Genomic DNA, 22,889 nt, shown 5'->3' with positions numbered 1-22,889 from the left:
TTGAGGGCACCTGGGTGGCTCAGCCGGTTAAGCATGTGCCTTCAGCTGGGGTCATGATCCCAGGATTCTGGGATCGGCCCCACAGCGGGCTCCCTGCTCAGTGGGGAGCCTGCTTCTCCCTCTCTCTAACAAATAAAAAAAAAAATCTTAAAAAAAGGTGTGGTTGACTTAACACCATTTTCATCCCAAAAAAGAGGAGTGGGCTTTCGCCCCTACAGTTGCCAAAGCACTCATGATAAATATGGAGGGAATGTAGTCCGACTTCATTGTAACAAATCGAATTTAGAGTTTAATGAATTCTCTAGCCTCTTCCCTTCAATTTTGCAACACCCATCCAGCCAATTTCGCTGTAAAAAGGGTCATTTCAAAGTCCGTGGGGGCTCTTACACTTCCCAGTCAGGGTGGGACCCAGTGGTCAACAGGAGGTGCGGGGAGGGTAGTGTAAAGGTAGCTTTAACATTTTCGGTGAAAAAAGCTAACTTGTTTGCGGTTTTGATTTGCTTTTAATAACAAGCTCCCTCAACCAAAACTGATGAATTGGCATAAGAACAAGGGTACAAAAGAAACATCAAGGGGGCCTTCCAAATTGCTAACTAAAGGATGAATTCTCGGCTTTGGGTGGCCATCATTTTATCCCTCGGAAACAGGAGATAAAAAGATGCAAAGCTTTTAATACAGGCTGCCTGAATATAGAAAGGAACCGATTAGAGCATGTGGCCTGTGGTGTTGTCTTAAAACTTTATAATCACATTCCATACTTTAAGCAAATGTAAATTCTGTTGCACGCTGCCCTTGAAAGGCAATTTCACTGCATACTAAATTCGAAGTAATCACTGATACAGCGTAAATAAAGCCTCTGTTGGGTAAACACCAAAGCATTTTCCACGCCGCACTGCATTTTAAAATAGCTAACTTTATTGTCAGTGAAAAGATAGGCACAAAGTGGATTCAAACCTGCATAACTTTATTGGAAATAGCTGAGTCGATTACAGAATGGGGTCTCAATCATTACGGTGCCACATACATTTTAAACCGAAGGTGCTTCTCTAGCCATCTGCCAACCCCAGCTATCCATTTTATAAACACATGCCATTAATCACAAGGGAGGCCAGAAGGAGGTCTGATGACTCCATGTAACCCATCGTTGCTACTGGAAAAAAATAAACAAACTCCCGACACTTGTCCTACTGATGATGAATGACACTTGGGAGATCTCTTTCCAAGGATCATGGCGGGCTGAAATTGATGGCAATTAGCCCATAGCTGATGCCTTCCTTTGAAAATATGTTCATTTGAAGTAACACATTCCATATGTGAAGCGAGCAATTGAGATAACAGGAGATTGTATGGCTAGCAGACATGAGAATATCATTTATAAAAGTTAGTCCATATGTATATACTTTAAGCTGCCGCATTGTAAGTGTCTAGGCTGTTCACAAAAAGTAGTTTGCACAGTCAGTTTGTTCATTTTCCAATTGTTGTACCCACCCAACTGCGTAACAAGAGAACACCTGGTGTTTCCTACGGCAGATGATGACAGATGTTTCAGGTTTCTGCTATCCTGTTATCCTGAAGCTCGAAAGCAGCATGGAAAATAAATCCTTCATTGAAACAACAATCCAGATACATGATTTTAAAAGAACATTCAAGCTACTTTTATGTAATAAAAAAATCGTTAATAGGAGTTTTATATCAAGTAAAGTTTGTTCTAATGAAGTTCCTCTGTACATGGGACGTTGGGGTACAACTGACTTAAAAGGTCCCCAGAGACCACCAGGCGGTACACGTTAAGACAACAAGGTCACCCTTCTGTCCTGAGGTGCCGGTAAAATGCATAGATAAGTGGGAGTCCAGAAAGATCCCCCAAATGTTACATATCCACATAATTGTGGAAAGGTGACTAACTTGACGCTTCTCCCATAAACCTGAAATTTTAAAAGGACACCTATTAGAGATTTTCTGAGAAGGCTGAATCTACCTTCTTCGTAAACATAATACACTGACATGGACTTCTTCCATCTCTTAGATGTACGATATTACTTTAGCAAATTACCTGGGGGTAAAAGTGAGCCAAAAAGGACCGACTCTGGTGTGAGGGGCAGAGATGCGGTGGAGAGTTCAAGGTAGCACTCAGCCAAGAACTTCCTCCTTTCTCAGAAACAGTCTAAAGAGATGGCTGCCACACAGTGTGGAATGTATGACACTTGTCACCTTACAGAATGTGATAACTCATGGCTCCCAGAGCTAGCAAAAATTCTGGCAATGTGTTATCACCACAAAAGGAGTAGATGAAAGGTTTAAATTTATGTGGATTTATATATTTGGCTAGAAAGTAGCAGTCCCAGAGTTTGCTACCTGTGGCTTCTACTAGTTGAGGACTTTCCCCCTCATGACTAAAGGGTAGTATGAACGAGGATTAACACAACTACGCTTTTAATTTCTATTTGGGGTTCACTTGACGACCGAGGACTAATGCGTAGGATGATCACTTCATTACTGAAATGTCAAGACTGGCTGAAAAACCACATCGCTCTCCTTCTTGTCTCTCCCTCTGCCCCACAAAATGATTCCTCTGGAAGAGAATTAGGAATGGCGCAAAAATACCGTTAAATATGCCGCCATTCCTGTGGTCACAGAGGAACCCTGTTAGATGATCTTAGGCAGCCAATCCCATAGCAAGAGAAGAAGTGAGGTCGATTTCTTCGGGGCGGGGGTGGGGGGGAGTTTCATGTGACTCAGTGTTGAAATGAGGACCAGGACAGGGAAGACCTTGCAAAAGGCACTGCAGGGGAGGCAAGGTAGGAATTCAAAAGCCTGGACAAACTATTCAAGCCAGGGACGTTTTACAAAACACGTATGCCCTGGTCCATGAAGATGCCTTTCCTTAAAATGAGGCTTGCTGTAGACAAGGGTTTCCCGAAAGAAGCATGGTAATTCGGCAAAATGGAAAAGCTGTGTTGTGTGATCTTGAAAAAGTCAGGTAACCTCTCCAGGTCTCAGATGCCTCATCACTAAACTGAGGGGGTGGGGCTCTACTGCTACAGTTCCTTCCAGCCACTATGCCTCACGACATAATATATCAGGCCTACTCTTCTATTAATCTGGCTTCTAACTAACACATCCCCAAACTTCTACCCCCACCCTTACCTAACACCCCCCACTCCCCTCACCCTCCCATACCCCTGAAAACTGATCTTAATGACACTGTCTGCAGATTTGTCACCTTAATGAAGGGCAGAGAGGTGACACAGAGCAGGGACCCGTGGCAAAAAGCAGCACTTTTGTGTCCCTGGGGGCAGCCCCATGGCAAAGCTTGGAGCCATGGCCTCCTTGGTCCCTGTCCACATGCGCATTTCCTGCTGCTCTCCAAAGGCATTCCGAGATGGAGTCACTGGCAGTGAGAAGGGATGGCTAAGGTGATACATCTGCAGCCTGCCCCTTCCCCGGCTGCAGCATAGTACTTTGGGCTTCTGATGCTATTCCCTTGGAGGTGATAGTCAACAAGAGGCCTTTTAAGACGTATGCTAAGAATTGGGGTAAACAAAAGGAGTTCTTTCAAAGTAGTCACCAGAAATTCAAAGCATTCGGCCCATCACCGAAAATGCTTCCTTGTTTTGCCAACGATTAGAAATCTGAGACTGGTGACACAGCCAGTGAGTTTGTGCTGGAGAAGGAATAAACACTAAGTAGATTGGTCTCAGGAAAGTCAAGCGAGCTGTGTTCATGGCCACACACAGCACCTCATGCAACTCTCCATCAAGGCCTCTGATGGTCTAACTCCCTAAGAGAGAGGAAGTTGTACATCACACAGCTAATTTACTCTCCTAGCATCTGAAAGCAATATATTAATTATCCAAATGCATAAATTACTCCAGAGTATATATATGAATGTATGAACCTCCACGAGGGAACCAAAAGAATCCACTTCCAAAGCACCACTGAAATGAAGATAAACACAATCTCCTAGCACAGGGCAGCTGGGAAATTGGGAGGGAAAATTAGCTCCAGCACCCTTCCACCCCCCAATAACCCCTGTCTTTTCTCCAGCTTACACAGCTCCCAAAACTATTCCCTTTCATGAGCCCAAGACGAGAGCTCTCTCTCTGGACGCTGTCTAGATGGCAAGTATACAAAACAGCACGCGTGCAAATTCTCTCCGGCTTCCCACTTCTGACTACATGTTACACACTGTCTTCCAAACGTACTGTGCTCTTCGATAAAAATGATCTGGAATATGGAAATGCTAAATAAAATTATGCACGTTGAAAACATTCATGTATATCCAGCTATTAACAGTCCAAGTATTTGTATAAATCCAAACAATCAACTTTAGAGCACATTCTGATTAATCGGTCTTTAGAGGTACTCTCTAAGTGTGTACCAGAATAGACTGGAGTTTGAATGGTATTACATAAGTACTACATCATTTCAATAAAAAGTCCCTTTAAAAAAACATCCCCCCCAACCCTTGTCCTCACCCTCAAAATAAGAACAAACAAAAGGGAAAAATGATTAAAAGCACTTTCGCTGATAAACCGCAGCTCTCGAATACGCTGTTTAGATGAGATATTCCACCATCTCCGCGTCAGGCTCTTGTCCCAGGATCTGAATGGGAGCTTTTCTTTCCAGAGTACTGGAGTGGAAGACAGGGCCATCTAAATGGAAACGGGGTTAAAAAGCATGTAAGGATAACGTAAAGATGCATATTATTAGAAACAGACAGCTTGGGAGCCATAAAGCCAATGGCGAAGTGAGACTTGCCCACCACCCCCTTCCCTTGTTCGCCTTGAGCCTTTACTTCTACTGGAAGAATGGCCTTGGCTCATCCCGGTTCCCATCCTGGTGTCCCAAGGAGTCATTTACAGACTCTGCACTTCTGTCTTCTGACGGACGCCCTTTAGCACATGAACAACTCTGGCCAAATGACCAACAGTGTCTATACAGCAAGGTGCCAACAAACAACCTGTAATTGAGGGCAGAACCCAAAGCTGTCCTGGTAGGGAGAATCATTACCTGTCTTATCTGGATTGCAGGTCAAACTTGGTATAGACAAACGACGTGACCCAGCACCGGTAGCTGCACTTGCAGAAGCCTCAACCGGAGCCAGAGCTGGAGCTGGAGCTGGAGCTGGAGGAGCAGCCGCAGCCGGAGCTGGAGTTGGTGCTTGAGTCTGAGCCGGAGCAGAAGCCTGAGACGCTGTCGGAGCCGGAACCGGAACCGGAGCCGGAGCTGGAACCGGAGCCGGAGCAGCTGGAGCAACCTGAACAGCAGCAGTGGGAGCAACAACAGCAGCAGCAGCAACAGCAGAGGCAGCGGCTGGAATCTGAGCAGCAGTAGCTGGAGAAATAGCAGCAGCGAGAGCAGCAGCAGCAGTTGCCGGAGACGGGGCGGCGGCGGCGGCAGCGGCAGCTGGAGCGGTGGCGGCAGCCACGGCAACTGGAGCAGCGGCTACCATGGTGGTGGTGTTGGTGGCAGCGGCGGCAGTGTTGGTGGCAGCGTTGGCAGTGATGGCGGCAGCAGTGGCGGCAGCAGCGGCTGGCGCGGGAACAGAGATTGGAGCGACAGCTGCGGTTTTGTTCGGTTCGGTTCCGCGTTCCGTTTGGGTGCTGCAGTCTCGGCTGCCTGTCTTGGAGTGAGCCGAGAGCAGGGGAGTGGAGGGCGGCACCGGCGACGGTGTGGAAGGGACAGACTCAGCACGGTAGTCCCCACCCAGGAGAATACCTAGAGGGAACGAGGGAAAGAGGTCAGAGAAGTACAGGCTCTTCAAATGCACACGTCTGGTTGCCTCTTCTTCCCTGAAGGAGGTTCAGGAGAAGGGCCTCCAGAGAACCCACGAATCAGTTTGGCGGGCACATCGCTCCTGGTCCTTGTCCTCCACCCCAGCACAAGGTATGAAACCTTGAAGTGTCCTGCGAATCTGTTTTGATTTATCTTTCCAATGGCGCCTGATTTCCAACAAGCTTTCAGAATGCTTCTACTCAGTTCCACTGATCACCAACATCATCCACTACCAGACGGCTGGAAAGGATTGGGGGAAGAAGTCTGTGGTCACGGATGACTGTGATAATAACTGTGTGATCTCAGGTTCTAATCATGACCGTGGTCCCCAGAACGCCTCCTCTACCCAAAGGACGCTGCAAGTGTCAGAGGACCAAGAAAGGTATTAGAAGCAACAAAAAGACCTAAAATTAAAATACAAAGCAGGCTTTCTCAGGCTCTAAAAATGTGCCTAGTGGAATCTACGATATTTCGGGGGTTTTGATTAGAGGGGAAGGAATGGACAGGAATGGAATGAAAAAGTACATTCAGTTCTCATCTCAGAACAGTCTGGTAACAAAAAGCTGCCACCGGGCTCCATTTAGCTCAACTAGAACTCTGAGTCCTCCTATTCTATGGGAGGAAAGAACAGAGAAAATCTGGAAGTTTCAAATTTTGACTGATGTGAAGGTTATATGGGCTTTGGACAAAGACAACGGTCTCACATGGCAAGGCAAGATCTGAGAATTTTTTAAAGGAAACTGAAGTTGTCTTCCTTCCCACCCAAACAGAACTCAGAATTCTTATCTTCTAAGGCCTCGGCTTCAACCAGTGTTCTCTCAGTGAGACATCAGAGTGTGGAGGAGCTCATCTCAGGAGGACAGAAACCCAACCTGGTATATTGTTCTCTCGAGATTCTGGACCATCACTCCCTTTCTTGCTGAATGGGCACATATCTAAGTCGGGGCTCTCTTTAAATGAGTCACTTTAATCTTCTTTATTTACTGTCATTACCTAGGCTCCCCTTCCAGCTCTTGTCATCCCGCTTCTCCTCCATGATGGGGGTGCCAGTCAGGGTAGAAGAGTGTGAGAGCAAGCCCGACCCTGCGTTGGAAATGGACATCAGAGACTTTGCGGGTCGCATGGATGACAGCTGCTCTGTCTTACTTGGCTCCTTCCGGGAACGCTGCTGGAGTACTTTGATCATGGCATCCTTCTCAATAATCTGGGCATGGAGGGTCTTAATCCTAGGAGCCAAAGACAGAGAACATATAAAAACGCTGTTTCCACCTCCATGTTCTGGTCTCACTGCCTGCATGGACTTGAGCTTCCAGTATCTTTTCGACTTAGGAGTGGTTTAGTTATTTCTGGGGTGTAAAGCAAGGGACGGTGTGCTCCGTTTCCTAAAAGACCTTTCTTCACACCCAAATGAGTATAGCAGAGCATCTGGGAGTTATTGCTTAAACCTCAGGAGGCCAAAGTCAGGTCATGGTGGAAAAGAAGGCTGTATATGAGAGAGTACACTGATGTAATGGGTGCCGTAGTGAGGTATCTGAGCCAATGGAACGATGTATTTAGTGAGAAGATAAGAACTATGAATGGGCCACAATTTCAGCTAATAAGTAAATGATCATGCGTTTATAAGAAGTATCTCAAGTACCTCAAGTTGGAATGGATATTCTTTTACTGTGCACTCTGCTGTATCACAGGGTTGAAGTCCAATGCTAGAAAGAATACCCCAGGGTGCAAATACCAGCAATACTGTTCTGGCAGAGGGAAGACGGAAAGCAATTACCAAGGCCAATGGGGAAAGCAAGGTAAAGGTCATTGCATTTCAAATCCCAAGTAACAGGTTGGCAGGGGTGCAGGGGTTAGGGGAGGCTGCATTATCAGGTTTCCCGGTTGTGAATGAAGATGCCTGCCCTTTCCTTCTGACCTATCTGGTCTCGATACCTTCTTCTCAGATCTACCACGGTCCAGATCGATATTTTACCTGCCCTCCATGTCAAGGCAGCGCTTGTTGGCCATCAAGATTTCTTCCTCCTCTTTCTGGATGCGAGCTTCCAGGGCCGTGTCATAGCTGGTGTTGGGAGAGTGGCTGATGACTGTTGTGTCCCTGGGAAGGAAGATGGCAGTGACGATGATGACAAGGCAGCAAAACCGGCAAATCCTATCATCTCCGTCCCAAGTCAAAGGTATTGCTGGAAAGCAGTAAGCTACAAACTCATTAGGAATGGTTGGTTTCTGGATGACTAACTGAAAAGAACCTCCAAGATGGGAAGGTTCAGCTTTCAGAGCTAGAAGAGGTTTTCGGCATGAGTACAGCCGCAAGAGTCAGTGAGGGATTCTATGAGAGGTTCACAGGCTTGCCTTGAGAACTAGACAGACAGCCTCCCAAAGCCTTTTGGCAGAGTCCCTTCAAGGTTTTCGATCTTGGCCAGGTAACAGGAAGATATTTATATTTCCACTTTGCATTATTATTTATATTACACATAAGATAGTACCGATTTCCACTTTATTCTCATGACAGTTATAAATGGGAAAAGGCTAGACTTTGCCGAAAGACAGAGAATGTACTAGACAGCTATTGCTACAGATGTATAACAACAACCACACCGAATGCTAGAAACAAACTATAGACACATCAACAGCAAAGGTCACATAGAGCATGTGAGCCGAGTGAGAAGTAGGGCCTTTGAGTCAGTGCTACTTAATTCCTATCTGACCTATATCAGAAACATTCTAGTGCCAAATCAAGGAGTCTCTCCCCCAACTATAAGACTGTTGTCTTGCCAGAGTCCCAATTGCACGAGGCACCATCCTGTTTCATTTGAAAGTGTCTCAGACCTTTAACTCAAAGACTAATTAATAAGGAGGAAAGTGTGTGTGTGTGAGAGAGAGAGAAAGAGAGAGAAGAAGGAAAAGAAGGAAAGGAGGAAGAAGAGGAGGAGATGCTGCTGGTGAGAGGGTTTAGCCCATGGTCGAGGCTGACATCTAAATAGCACAAGTCAAAGATACATGGGAATCCTATATCGTCCTGATAAATGAGGTCATGCATCTTTCTTTAGTTCATTTAGAACTACTGGTAGAAAAAAGAGGGAAGGGAATGAAGCAAACTGGATCTTCTTTGAATTACTTGGGGGGAAAAAAGGGATTAGGAAGAATATTGATGTAATTATATGGGTCTTCAAGGAAAGCCGACAATAGACCCAGAAAACAATGAACTGGCACAGCTTCATTATACTTCCTATGAGAACGAGGATCTGTGGGAGAATTTTGTGCTGGCGGCTAGCTGTGTTCTCTTAGCTTAGAGACTGTGACCAGTGCAGATGGGAAGGAAGGGGCAGGAGAGTGAAGAGGCAGAAAGTTGGTATTAAAGTCAGGGAATCTGGGTGAGTTTCTACAAAACTACTGTTTCCCCAAATGCTTGCACTTTATATGCAAGGCTGAAACAATGTATTTGAGTGGTGAAATAATTGGGAGAGCAAGAAGGACAAGGACTACAGTGGTTCGCATCAATTGCTAAATTCGAAATATTTTAGCATCTCAGAATTCCACACTTGCTCTGGTGAGTTCACCTGCTTACAGTCCTACTAGGAATGGCTCTTGTGTTGCAAAGTATCCAAGGGGGAAATGACACTGTGTAATGCGGAGAGCACAGGCTCTGCCTACAGGCCACACCAGGGTCAAATCCCACTTTCCCAAGTACTCTGCCACTAACAAATTCTACGAACTCAGGAAGTCAGTTAACTTTTCCAAAGCTCAGTCTCCTCATATGCTAGATAGAAATCATAATTATACCTCTGTCTTGTGGCATTTGTGGGGGGCGAAGTCAAACTATGCACATTAAAGATACAGTGCCAGGCATAGTAAAAAAAACATTCAAAAAGTTACTTATTATCCAAGAGAGAAAAGTATGTAGATAGAAGGAGAGTAACATACAAGAGGGGATGACTTTAAAGAATTGCAGCTCCGGGATTATACCGTGGAAGCAATTCCTGCAGTGCACAGTTCCAATGTGATGGCTGCTTCAGAGGCAGGCCTCTCTAAAGAGTTCATGGTGTCTATGGACACTGGGGACATGAGCATATGGTTTGTCACTGGGGGAGCCAGTGCTGGCTTCCTGCCACTTTCGTTGCATAAAAGACCATTTCGGGGACTCAAAGCCCTGCCAGCTAATTGATATGGACACTGTGAGCTCCTCAGGAATGGAGCCTGAAAATGTGGGGCACTTAGTGAATTCCTACAGAGCTGCCAGGACGGCCTTCAACATCAATCTTCCTTCTGGAAGACTGGGGCTACTAAGCCAATGGGTCAGGCAAAAAGCAAGCAAGCACAGTGTTAGAAGGAGCAACCTGACCTAACTTGCGATACTCTGAGACGATCCTTAGGTACATCTGGAGTGAGCTGCCGGCTTGAAAACACCACCTGTATACTCCAAAAGGCAGATCCCTGGATTTGACATCCTACATCTAAATTCTTAAGTAAAGGAGTTTCTGGTGACTGTCCCCCTCCGGTCATCTCTCTCCTTCCTTTTTCTGATGAAATTATCCCCATCACATTGCTTACTTTGCTTTCTTGAATGTCACCCATGATTTCCTCATTAAAACATCTAGTGTTTTAAACTTTTAAACTTCCAATCCATCTTTTCCTATCGGTCGCATCCTTTTGTTTATTTCATATGTGAACTCGACCACGAGTGGAGCACTGTGTTTGAAGTTACTGTGATGCTAAAAAGTGGCTAGACATGCATAAGACTAGTCCCTGACTGTAAGAGACTTGCAAGGCGAGGAAAAAAAAAAGGCAAATAATTAATTATTACAGAAGGGAGTTTGAACTTTACTCCAATAGGCACTGAAAATCATTAGAGCTTTTTGTGGGGAGTGAAATGATCCAAGCTGTGCTTTAGAAAGATCACATTATCTCTGGCTGAAATGTGATGGGGGGTTAGGGGGGAATACACTGGACATGGGCAAACCAGTCAGAAAGGTTATTGTAATGATCCCAGCCAGAGATACTGAAATCATGAACCAATGCAACAGCAGGGGGAATGGAACAGGCCATAGGAGGCAGAACTGCTACAACTTGGAGACTGTTTAAATGTGGCTCTTAGAGGGAAGAATGAATGAGAACTTTGTTTTTTCTAATTCAAATGACTAGAAAAGATGGCATACCGCTCATTTTCTGTAATAGGAAAGTAAGGAAAGATCTTTGGGAAAGCATTATAATGGGCTTGATTTTAGTTACATCGGAGTTAACATGTCTTATGAATTGCCATATGACAATAGCCAACAAGTTGTTGACAATTCTAACTTGACTCTAAGGGATGTCAGACTTACTATCTGAGGTTGTAACAGAGAAGAGGATAACTAAGAAAGAAGGCAGAATGAGGAGAAAGCCAAGGACGGAAAGTGAGGAAAGCCTACAAGGAAGGAATAGGTAGGCATGTATAATGTGTTGTGAGCGGCTTCTACCTCCTGGTTTCCCCTTCCTTCCTTCTTTCCCAGATTTATGTCACCCAAAATAAAAACAAAACACTGCATATTTGGAGATGGTTAACAACCTAATTCAGGAAATGCACACTTGTAAATTATATGGCTGATCAGGTTTGTTATCTTTATCCTTTTGCTGCTCTTCAGAAATAAATTCACCATTTGTGAGCTTCAATCTGCATTTCCAAATCTGTTCCTCTGCGATGGACTACTCAGTAATAATTTCCCTCATCTATATTAAGCAACTAGAGAATCTCTAGGAGCACAACAATACAGAGTTATAATATGGGCCATATTATTGTGATTATTTATAGTATTTTTAAGTGACTAAATAATAAGTGTGAAATAGTAACCCTTGAACAGTTCATAATCCCTATTTCACCATCTTGAAATCATCAGATCTGGGAAGCAGCACAGGATAGTGGCAAAGGTGTCATAATGTCATTTTCACTCCCAGTTCTTCTTCTTAGTAACTGTGTGTGATCTTGGACAAATTACTTAACCTGCCTGTGCTTCACTTTCCTCATCTGTACAATAGATAATACTACTTATCTCAAAGAATTATTGTGAGGATAAGCAATAATTGTAAAGTACTTAGGAGAGTACCTTACATAGAAAACACTGCATGTGATTTCTTGCATTGACCACTTTCCCTTTAACAAGTGGTGCTTCATAGAATCGAAGTGCTAACAGGGATATAAATTGAACACCTAATAGTTTTTCTCACCTGAGAAAAGACGGTTGTCTATTATATTCAAATCTGTATTTTATTATTCACAATGGCCAAAAAGGGAAACAATCCAAATATCCATCATCAAGTGAAGGGATGAGCAACTGTGGGATGACCCAAATTATGGAACACTACTCAGCAATGAAAAGGAAGAAACTACTGATACATGTACCAGCTTGTATGACTCTCAAAATAATGAGGCCAGATGAAAGAAATCAAACACAAAGAGTATATACTATATGAATTCTTTTTTACAACATTCTAGGAAAGGCAAAATTATAATGACAAGAAAACCAGATTAATTGTTGTCTGGGGTCAGGTGGGGGAGGAAGGGATCAAGTTGAGGGGGCACAAGAGCACTTTAGAATGTGTCCTCCATCTTGATTGTGGCGATGGCTCCATTAGTATACACACCTGCCGATGTTCATCAAACCATACACTTGAAATAGGTGTTTTCTTATTATGTAAATAATTCCTTAATTGAAAAAATTCTACAACTACCATTGATACCACCCAAGCGACATCTCCTAAATGTGCAAACTGTTTTCTCCCTATAAGCTATTACACTGGGAATATATTAAGTTCGAGATATTAGCAGGAATACACAAGAACCAAGTGGGTCACTAAAATGTGGCACTACATTTAGGGATTTAAGTTATAGAGTTAGAAATCACTTCCCTCTCTTTCATTTCTTCTTTTCTCCTTCCTTCCTTTTTACTTTTCTCTCCTTTCTTACTCAAAAGCATTTTCAGCACATTCCATCTGCAGCCAATACTCTAGGCTCTTAAAAATTATTTAGAAAGAAAATGAAATGTAAAGCTTTTACCACAGAAAGGGGAAGGAGCAGAATCTTGGTCAAATTTTTGGGTTTAGAGGAGGCAGAATGAAACCACTGGACAGAAAAGGAATGGCAAGAGATGTTGGAAGGGAAGGTGGAAGAGCTCACAGGTTCTGAAATAAAGTTTTCTGAATGCTACCTTCCAAATCTGAAATCTCATTGAGAAAGGAGGAAAAGGAAACCAGTCTCCATGGCCAAGCATAAGAGGCATTATCTTTGAAAAAAATAGTATAATCCTAGAAATAAAAGGTCTGGAGGAATAACCTAGTCCAATTCTCTCATTTTGCAGGAATTTGGACACAATCTCTCAATTTCTCCTGTGGGTTGGATTAATAGGCATGCAAAAAGTATACAGTCCAGAAACAGGAAGTCTGCCTGAGGAACTAACGTAAGGCATTTCTACTAGGTGGAAACTGGCTGCTTTTTATCATATGAAATGATAAGAATGCACACTTTACTGAAAACAGTGATTGCATGGAAACTTTCTACCTGGTGATTGAAGCGAATTTGACGTAAATTGAATCTACCTTACAGAAGACAACAGATTCTGGAAAGAAATCTGTCTGAAAAGGGGTTCCCCCGATATTCAAAACTTTCCAGGGAGGAAGGAAGGGGGGGGTTGTTTCTTTATACAAGGACCACCGGGGACAATCTCCTAGCTTTCCTGCCTTTCCTGACCTGAAGTCTATTCTGGGGTCGGTTTTGGCAGCAAAGCTCTCAGCACTGAGAACCCTGACTGTCCATTTTCTCACACTGCACACACTCATGAGCAGTATCTGTCTCAGTTTCTGCACAAAGATGACAGGAATCATCCTGCATCTCCTTTGCAGTATTAGGGTTGCCTGAATAACCTTTGTTAAATAAGCACAGGTCACAGGTGTTTTCTTGGGAGGTAGCAGCTAAAATGACACTTAACTGTGCTTCTAATTTGCCTACAAACTTCCCGAGCCTCTTCGAGCGCAGCTGGGGCTTCCTTGCGCTCGGTTACTGCCCTGGCATGTATGGAGCACACCATTTGCAGAAAACAAAAGACAGGTAAGCTTAAGCCCATGAGGACCTCAAAATCGGGGCAGAGGCGATTCCAATCCATTAAAGTATAGTTTATAGAGGATACTGGAAGAAGGGCAGAGTGTGTTAGAGAAATGTAAGATGTCTTCCTGGAGAATTGGGAGTAGGTTTGCAAGCCACCAGCTCAGCTCTTCAGCACTGCCCTCCCTCTGATTTGGCATGAGAAGGAATCACAGATAAATGTATCCACCACCCCCTCCACACAGCACACACATCCCAGCCTAAACTCTGGCAAGCATTTCCAGATTCCTCCAGCTCACCACATTTAGGAGAACATTAAAAACAGCACCGTGGTTTTTAATAACTTTCTGGGTAGAGACTCTATGGGTGCAATGTGCTCTGGCCTCCCTCAGATACCCAACTGCAGACCCAGGCTCTGTCCGTCTCTCCGACAACCAAGGCCATCTCCTGATTCAAATTTAGTTTTTGTTGTTGTTTCTTTCTTTCTTTTCCAACTCACAATTCTGAACAGCGGCAAGATAGCCAGACAAGGTAAGAGCACTGTTTCCTCCAAAGACCAATATTTAATGTTTCCATGTGAAAGGGGGAAATGTCAGAGGCAAATAAAATAAAATAAATCCTCCTGCTGCTTTCTCTCCCTGACCAAATGGAATGTGACCATTTCCATGTGATGCATTCATGGACGCAGAGAATGTGGCCTTCAAATATAGACCTGCTCAAAGGGCAGGGATGGATCCATGTTGAGCATGGCCTTTGGCATACCTGGGGTGAGCCAGAGCTATTAAATGGCGGCCGCCACTTCTGAGTGACATTTAATTTCTGAGTGGCATTTCGCTGGCGAGGCCTCCACTCCAGTCCCAGGAGCTAAACAAAGAAAGAAAGCTACACATGTGGCTGTGAGAAACCGTGGCTCTGGCGAAAGAGGCGCACTAATGTTCGCTTGATCCCACCTGAAATTTTTCTGGTTCCCAAGGAAAGCCGAGCTAGGATTTCTGGTAAGTTCATAAGTTAATGTTAATTTTCAAATTCCTGACCCTCTGCCCTCACAGTCCCTGCTTCACCAGATGAAGGAAAACACACTTAAGCAGAGATTGGGGGGGGGGTGTTACAGGAAAAACAAGAAAAACACTGAAAAATCTTTTCATCAGTCACCTTTCTCTTCCAACCGCCCCCCCCCCCGGCCCCAGCCGTTCAAGCAGTGTGACTCTGGCAGCCGGCTCCTTACCTCTGAGCAGCTACGGTCGCGGCAGCATCTAGAGCAAAATGTCTCATCACGTTCTCCTCCAAATACTTCTGCTCCCACTTAGTCATATCGGCTTCCAGGGCCAGGATCCTCTCCTCCTTCTCACGAAGGAGCTCCATTAACGCCGTGGCATTGTATTCGGAAACATTGGTGGGCTGAGAGTTGCCCTGGCGCTGGTTGGGGAGATGTGGAGACCCCTCAAGTTAGTGACAGAACCGTGGTGGCCGAGTCCCACTGGAAGAGCCCGCATTCTTGGAGAGGATTACTGTCCCAGCCACTTCAGTTTGGATTCTGATCCAGAAGCAAGGGAAATTCAGATTTCCTCCTAAGGCAACGGGACTCTCTACCTTGGGCTCGAATAGGAGACTCCTTTGATCAGGAGAGAAGCTTGCCATATCCAACTGTCATGCTGCTCAGGAAGTGGATCGGTGGTTGAAATAATCACTATCCCTGCCTGCCACAACAGAAATGGACATTAAAAATCTAAGATTTGGGCCCTACCTTGCCCCTGGCTTGTTGTATGGCCTTAAGTGAGTCATGCAACCTTTTCCGAGTCTTGATTTTCTCCCATCTAAAAATGAGGAGGGGTAAGGGGCACGTGGGTGGCTCAGGCAGTTAAGTGTCTGCCTTCGGCTCAGGTCATGATCTCAGGGTCCTGGGATCTAGCCCCGCATCCAGCTCTCTGCTCAGCGGGGAGCCTACTTCTCCTTCTTCCTCTGCCTGCCACTCCCCCTGATTGTGCATGCTCTCTCTATCAAATAGACCTTTAAGAAAATTAAATAAATAAATAAAAATGAGGAGGAGCATGGCCAGAAGATTCTAAAGACCACATCCAATTCTAAAATGTCTAGGAGTCTATTTGCACAGCATCTTCACTTCTTACAGGGTCTACTGTTATCTGAAGATAAAAGGCGCAAGATAATCGGCATTAAGGATTTTGCTGGGACAGGAAGCAAAGGACGCCAACTTCGTCTTTACCATTAGGAGGCAGTCTGGAAGTAAGGTCGGGTGGGACAAAAAACTGAACGAGGAGCAAAAGTGTGGTTTTTCTCTTCACGTCAGACACCAAATGAAACACAACCAACCAGGCATGATCTCATTTTCTTTAAGTTCTCTATACCTGCTGAATCCTGAGGGACTCCAGTTCCCTCTCCAGCCGTGTCCGCAGACGATGCTCCAACTGCTCGCGTTTTTCACATGCCGCCTGGAGCTGTACGAGGGCTTGCTGCATCTTCTCCACCTTATCTACATACACCTGCTTCTTTTTCAGCTGAAATTCCAGGGTGGGAAAGGTGCAATGCGGGAACAAAAGAGAACAATGGGGTCAGTGATGGCGCTCCCAAATCCAGCCTTGTGTTTAGATCTCTTTCTGTCCAGGTCCAAAAAAAGAATGAATGGCAAGAAGGTCCTTCGTGATGAGTGGTATGCTGCCTTGTATTTAGCATACAGAGAATGTGATGAGGAAGAGGAATTAGCAGCTCCCTTTTATTTTTGCTTCTTTCCCCATCTCTCTGTCTTCCACAGACCTAGTTCCATCAATAGAGCCTGTCTTAGATGGCAAGCTTTTAAAATTATTAAAATAATAATCCTGATGGGAAGGTTCTCACCTCTGCTCCTCTTCTCTCTACACTGGAATACTCTGGGGGCAGCAATGTCTTACTTTGGTCATTACAGTAGAGAAATTCTAAAAAAATAAAATGGGGGGCTCTCCAGGGAGAAAACCTTAATTTGGTATGGAAAGGAAACCCATCCACCCCACCCCCCTCTTATAGGTGTCTCCTCTCCAAGTGACAGAGAACGGGTGCTGAAGGTACAAGGAAGCCAGAATTGTCTTTTTGAAGTCTGTGGTCCTTGTAATTATCCAATATGGTCACCGCTGCTCTCTTGGACAGTTTCTCCTTCTCAAAAGTGAAGCTACCATACAATGGTTTAAGAGTTTTTAATCTCCTCATTGACTAGCACTGCCCTACTAGATATTTATTAAAAGAACACAGGTTAATTGCAATTTCTGCCTCAGTCATGAGCCTGAGTTGATAACAGTGGGCCATAATGTCTCAATTTTATTCTGGGACCCTTAAAGATATCTAAAGACTTCAACTAATGAATCGAACCTAAGACTAAATGAGTCAAACATGATTCTTCCTCTTTCCAAGCCTATGAACTATAACTAAAAGCAAAGGGGGAAGCAGGTTAGGACTAAGAAATTGCGTTCTTTGTACCCTTGTAATTCATAAGCTAAATCCTGGCTCCATTGGAATGGAGGGATGAGGAGGATCTCAGGGCTCTTTACAGAAGGCATATACCTCGTCAACACTTAAGAAGACAGCGTAAGTGCAGCCTTCCCAGCTTGTTAGTCAATGAGGAGGTTCTGCTTTTCATCATATTGGCGGGGTGCCTCTCTTGCTAATAAAATCAACCCATGGACTCTTTCTCAAGCAGAAATTCCTCCAAGCTAGTCACATCTGTCATTATCATTTTCATGGAAGCTGAGGATAAGGATACTTTCACTATTAAGATCCAAATCAAAATATTATTGATAGCCTTGTCAAAAGGAAATTGAAGAATTCAGCTCAACTCTAACTTTTCAACAAACTTCCAAGCCCTTGAGCTACCTAGGCAGATCGTTGCAACGTTAGAAGTTACCTACCCTTCCAGCCTTGCCCACCCCCATTTAGCTGGGGCCAAGCCAGCAGGACCAACCCAACTCCCCCATTGTAGAAACCAGGTAACTTCATAATGGTAATGAGTCCAAATCACTGCTGTCTAGAATGTCCAGTCAGACAGCAAAATCATGTGCTGAACTGTCCTTGTCTTACATCTGCCTTCTCCCCAAATCAGAATTGCTAAACTTTATCTAGGTTGCAAAAAACCTAGCTTATATTTTCCTACCAGACGTGTGGTATGCTTTGCCTAAGTGACTGAGGAAAGAAAACTTGAAAAATTTTTTTCCTATACTTTCTTGACATTTCATTTCATTCCAAGACCTAGTTCAATTAAGCCTTGTAAACCAGTTGAGGTGAGTTGGAAGTCTACACATTTTTATCCACTAGACCTTTCCCTAGGAAATAAAACAAACAATAATCACCATTCTTTCTCTTTCTCTCAGTAAGCTTAACACTTTTCTTTCCTGGGATGGGTGACTATTTGTAACTGCACTGACTAGGACAATGAAGACTGTTAGGCCATGGATGTCTCTGCCTTCCTATTTGCTAAGCTTTGAATAATTGGAGAGCAGGGAATATTCTCTATCTTCACCTTTTGGGTTCTATAATCCTCATGAGCTATTTAAAGTTGAATGCATTTATTTGTGAATCACTCTGAAAATCCTAAGGGAGTAGTGCAATGTTAATGCAGAGGATTTTAACTATAATTACTCAGGCTTACAGCAGTTATACTTAAAGGCAATTAAAGTGAGCATGCAGTTCTTGTCTTGATGGTAAAGTACTCTGGTGTAAGCTCAGAGAACTGAAAAAGAAGCAGTCGAGGGCCAGGTGGATATCTCCACGTCCTCCTTTTCTTGAGAAAGGAAACCTTAATATCTTAGCAAAAGCATCTCCAGTGGTAGGAGTCACTGAGCCAACCCTGTGGAAGGGAAAAGCAACAAAGGCCCAGGGACTTTGCTGAGTTGGATGAAGAGAGGCATGCAGGTGAGACAATATCTACAAAGAAGGCCAAGAAAAATCCAATTACACTTTGTCACTGGGATGATTATACATAAGGTACCAGGACCACTGCTGCTGGCATAATTCTCCTCCTCCGTCTTTTACAAGAAGAATGGGGACAGCTCACCCATAAATACCAGGGTCACCTAGCAAATGCTTAATCTCTAGATAACTTATGATAAAAAAGGACAACTCTAGGATGCTACCAATGCGAGACCCTACAGATGAAATCAACAAGTCAGCTATATTCTATGTTATGTACTCTATGTTTTCTAGATCTCTTATTTATTTATTTATTTATTTATTTATTTATTTATTTATTTAAGGGGGGGGCAAAAGGGGAGGGAAAGAGAGAACGTTAAATAGGATCTATGCCTAGCGAGAAGCCCAACACAGGGCTCTATCTCACAACCCTGAGACCATGACCTGAGCCAAAATCAACAGTCAGACGCTCAACTGACTGAGCCACCCAGGCGCCCCTAGATCTCATCTATATTTAGAAAAGAACAAAGGTCTGTATGGTTTATTAATTCCTCTACTATCATTATATGCTTAACTTTTACCTTCCTCATGATAAATCCCTTTTTCTTTTCTGCCTCTCCTCTGTACACTTATCTGCTGTACTAAGCTCATCAAATGTTAGATCAGTAATTAGGACTTTCTGGGGCCCCAACTTCACCTTCCAGTGTCAATGTCAGTGGTTCCTTCTTAGGTAAAGAGAGAGGCCACATGATGAAATGGTTATGGTTATGAGCTTTGGCCTCAGACTGTCTGAGTTCAAATCCTAATTCTCCCACTCACTAGGTATGCAACCTTAGGTAAGACACTTAATCTCTCTGAGCTTCCATTTATTCATTCATCAACAACATGGAGATGATGATGCTATATACCTCTATAAGGATCAAATGAGGTAACACATGAAGTGCTTAGTAGACGACCAGTACAAAAAGTACTTAGAGTTGTTCTTTTTTAAAGAAAAAGTTAATGCCAAATCACACAGGCTCTAATCCTTTCAACTTTGAACATTCATGCCAGATAGCCTTGATATGGTTTTCATTATTTCAGTAACTCTCATTATCACATCAGTGTCTAAGACAAACCAAATAACAGACAAATAACAACAAAGAGAGAAACAGATTGATAAACACAGAGAATAAACTGGTGGTTGCCAAAGGGGAGAGGAGTGAGAGAATGGGAAAAAGGGATGAAGGGGATTAAGAGGTACAAACTTCCAGTTATAAAATATGTAAGTCATGGGGATGAAAAGCACAGCATAAAGAATGTAGCCAATAATATTGTAATACACTTATCATGGTGAGCATTTTATCATGTAAATAATTGTTGAATCACTGTGTTGTACACCTCCAGCTAATATTATATGTCAACTATACTTAAAGATTAAAAAAAACCTTAAAGACATTAAAAACACAGCCATTTCCTCCTAGGAAGACATATAAAGCTAAGCCTCGGGACACTTGGGTGGCTCAGTCAGTTAGCATCCAACTGTTGATTTCAGCTGGGGTCATAATCTCAGGGTCGTGAGATCGAGCCCCACGTTGGGCTCCACACTGGGCGCAGAGCATGATTAAGACTCTCTCTCTCCCTCTGCCCCCCCCCCAAAAAAAAACAACTAAGTCTCAAAAACTTCATATGACAGAGCTTCAGGTATCTTTACAGGACAAGGCCAATCACTGGCGGTACAATTAGAAGCAAGCACTAAGTGGCTGCAAGGATGCCATATTTTCTCCAAATGACCTGATTTTAGGGTCACCTCTACTTTATGAGAAATAAATATTTTACTTATGGTCAAAGGTACTGTTTAAGACGCCATAGGCGAGCTCATTTCCCACCACACCACGCACGTACACACACAATCAGATATTTCTATTTGACAGCAAAATAAAAGGAAAGGAACAAAGTGGCAATCAGGAGACTTGGATTCTAGTCTTAGCTCTGCTATTAATGGTAATATGCTTCCCTGTTTTCGGCCTCCGAGTCCCCATTTGTAAAAAATGAGGAGGGTTTTAGGAGTCAGCCAAGCAAACTGGTCAGTGGCAGGCCGAGTCCATCCATCCCCATCCATGTACATACTGGCTATAGATGCCTTTTGGCTAGAATGGCAGAGCTGAGCAGGCCTATGGTCTACAAAGCTGAAACTATTTACTATCTGGGCCTTTGTAGATAAAATGCCAGACCCTGGAGTGATTTTCAAACTGTTCTGTGGAGTCCTTCAGAGGCCACTATGGTAGGTAAGTTGTATCAGACTATTTCTCTTTCATGTGTTTTACATGTTAGGGTTCTACGTAAAACTTCATTTCCAAAAAAAGATTACTACATATATACCATATTACCTCACTCCGTCATCTTTCATATTTAACTCTTCAGCATGGTTAAATAATTTAAGGTACCTAGGACCCCATGGCATTTCACATCTCATTGCCTTTGGGTATGGCATTCTCTCTCTTAGGAGAGACCACTGACCAGTAGGTTTCAAGAAGCAAAAAAAAAAAAAAAAAAAAAAAAAAAGCTAGATAGATGGTCTCAGATGGTCTCTGATAGTCTTTCAAATTTTCACAGGTATTTTATGGATCTGCTCTTTCCCTTTTCAACTTCAACACTGAACAATAACTAAGAAAAGAGGCAAAACAAAATCCTAGAATTCTGTATGGGCACATTCTTGGAGGTAAAAACAAAATGGAAGTTGTGCCTTAGTTTGTGTGTATGTACATACAAAAGACAGAACATATAATGTGTGTACTCGCCACAGGATCCTAGATGATTTGTTTTTCTATGTCTTCAGTATTTATGGAAGTGAATGTTCATTTGAAAAGTTTCTAAAGCCAAGGTAGTGGCTCAGGTCTAGAGACAAGTACCCATGCACCTCTAGGAGAAGCCAAGTAAATCCATCATTTAAACCAAATTCTCTCTGGATATTCAGTGAATTGGGGAAATCATTCCATCCATTCAAATTTTCTTACCAAAGGCCAATTTTCAAAAACTTGTCAAAGTTCCCCTTCCCTTGCTTTCTTTAATTCTATGTTCTCCTAAGGTGGGTCCTTAAATCACTCTTACTTTCTGTCTTGATATCTTAGACCCACCTTCCCTTCCAACCCCATCCCTACCTCTCACTATACCACAAAGCTCTTATCTATGATAGTGTTTTCTTTTGCCTCTATGCCAATGGTTCTTAACTGGGGGCTATTTCTCCCCCAGGGATCATGCAGCAACGTGTGGAGACATTTTTGGTTGTTACAGCTAGGGGTAGTTTGCTACTGGCTTCTAGTAGGTAGAAACCAGGTATACTGCTAAACATCCCACAGTGCCCAAGACAGCCTCTATTACTACCAGTGAAGAATTATCTGGCCTCAAATGCCAGTAATATTGAGGTCGAGAATCCTTGTTCTACACTTCAGCACTACTGGAGATCTCATTCAGGCCACACTTTCAACAAGTGCTTATATTCACATTTTAATGTTATCATACTCTCTTTAGTCACAGACCTCTAGCTGAGTGCAAGATTTCTCAACTCTGACACTTAATGTGTCCCAGACTGCTTTCATCTTTCCCCCAAAGGCTATCCTTTTATAGTTCAGTCATTATCATCACTTACTCTATTTTTCCAGTCTCAAAATCTTGAAATTATTGTTCTCCCCTCTTTCCTCTGTCCACCATACCCAATCTCTCACTGTTTATTTCTATGTGTTAATTCTAACATATCTCATATTCTTTTGTTTCCTTATATTTTCATGGCCTACATAGTTTTTTTTTAAGATTTATTTATTTACTTTAGAGCGAGACAGAGAGCACTAGTGGGAGGGGCAGAGGGAGAGAGAATCTCAAGCAGACTCTGTGCTGAGGGTGGAGCCCAATGTTGGGCTTGATCCTATGACCCTGAGACTATCACCCAAGCCGAAACCAAGAGTCAGACAATCAACCAACTGTGCCACTCAGGCGCCCCTTTGGCCTACTCAGTTTTAAGTCCTAATTTCACAACTAAGTTATTACAATAATAACCTAACAGATCTCCTTACAGAGGGAGTTGCCCTCCCCCATCTACACATAAACACATGCACACACAGACACACGCACGCACAGTCAGTTCATCCCGTATACAGTGGCTATAACAGACTTCTTCAAG

At 43.5% G+C, this 22,889-nt stretch overlaps 1 protein-coding gene across 4 annotated transcripts in view; it reads right to left on the bottom strand.

The window, feature by feature from the left end:
* Positions 1–943: 943 nt before the first annotated feature.
* Positions 944–22,889, bottom strand: part of AMOT (angiomotin) — a 61,746-nt gene continuing 39,800 nt past the window's right edge. For all 4 annotated transcript variants that reach the window (XM_045776536.2, XM_045776537.2, XM_087859976.1 and 1 more), the window contains 6 exons: positions 16,210–16,359; positions 15,072–15,262; positions 7,751–7,873; positions 6,772–7,004; positions 5,014–5,721; positions 944–4,655 (listed from right to left, as the gene is read on the bottom strand). In XM_045776536.2, the coding sequence (XP_045632492.2) occupies positions 4,558–4,655; positions 5,014–5,721; positions 6,772–7,004; positions 7,751–7,873; positions 15,072–15,262; positions 16,210–16,359 (1,503 nt within the window). In that variant the 3' untranslated portion in view covers positions 944–4,557. The remainder of the gene's footprint in view (positions 4,656–5,013; positions 5,722–6,771; positions 7,005–7,750; positions 7,874–15,071; positions 15,263–16,209; positions 16,360–22,889) is intronic.

Source organism: Ursus americanus, chromosome X, assembly GCF_024610735.1.
Source record: "Ursus americanus isolate L20-20 chromosome X, mUrsAme1.1.p, whole genome shotgun sequence".
NCBI lineage: Eukaryota > Metazoa > Chordata > Mammalia > Carnivora > Ursidae > Ursus > Ursus americanus.
Note: the sequence above shows the minus strand (reverse complement) of the source record. Positions and strands in the feature narration are given on the sequence as shown.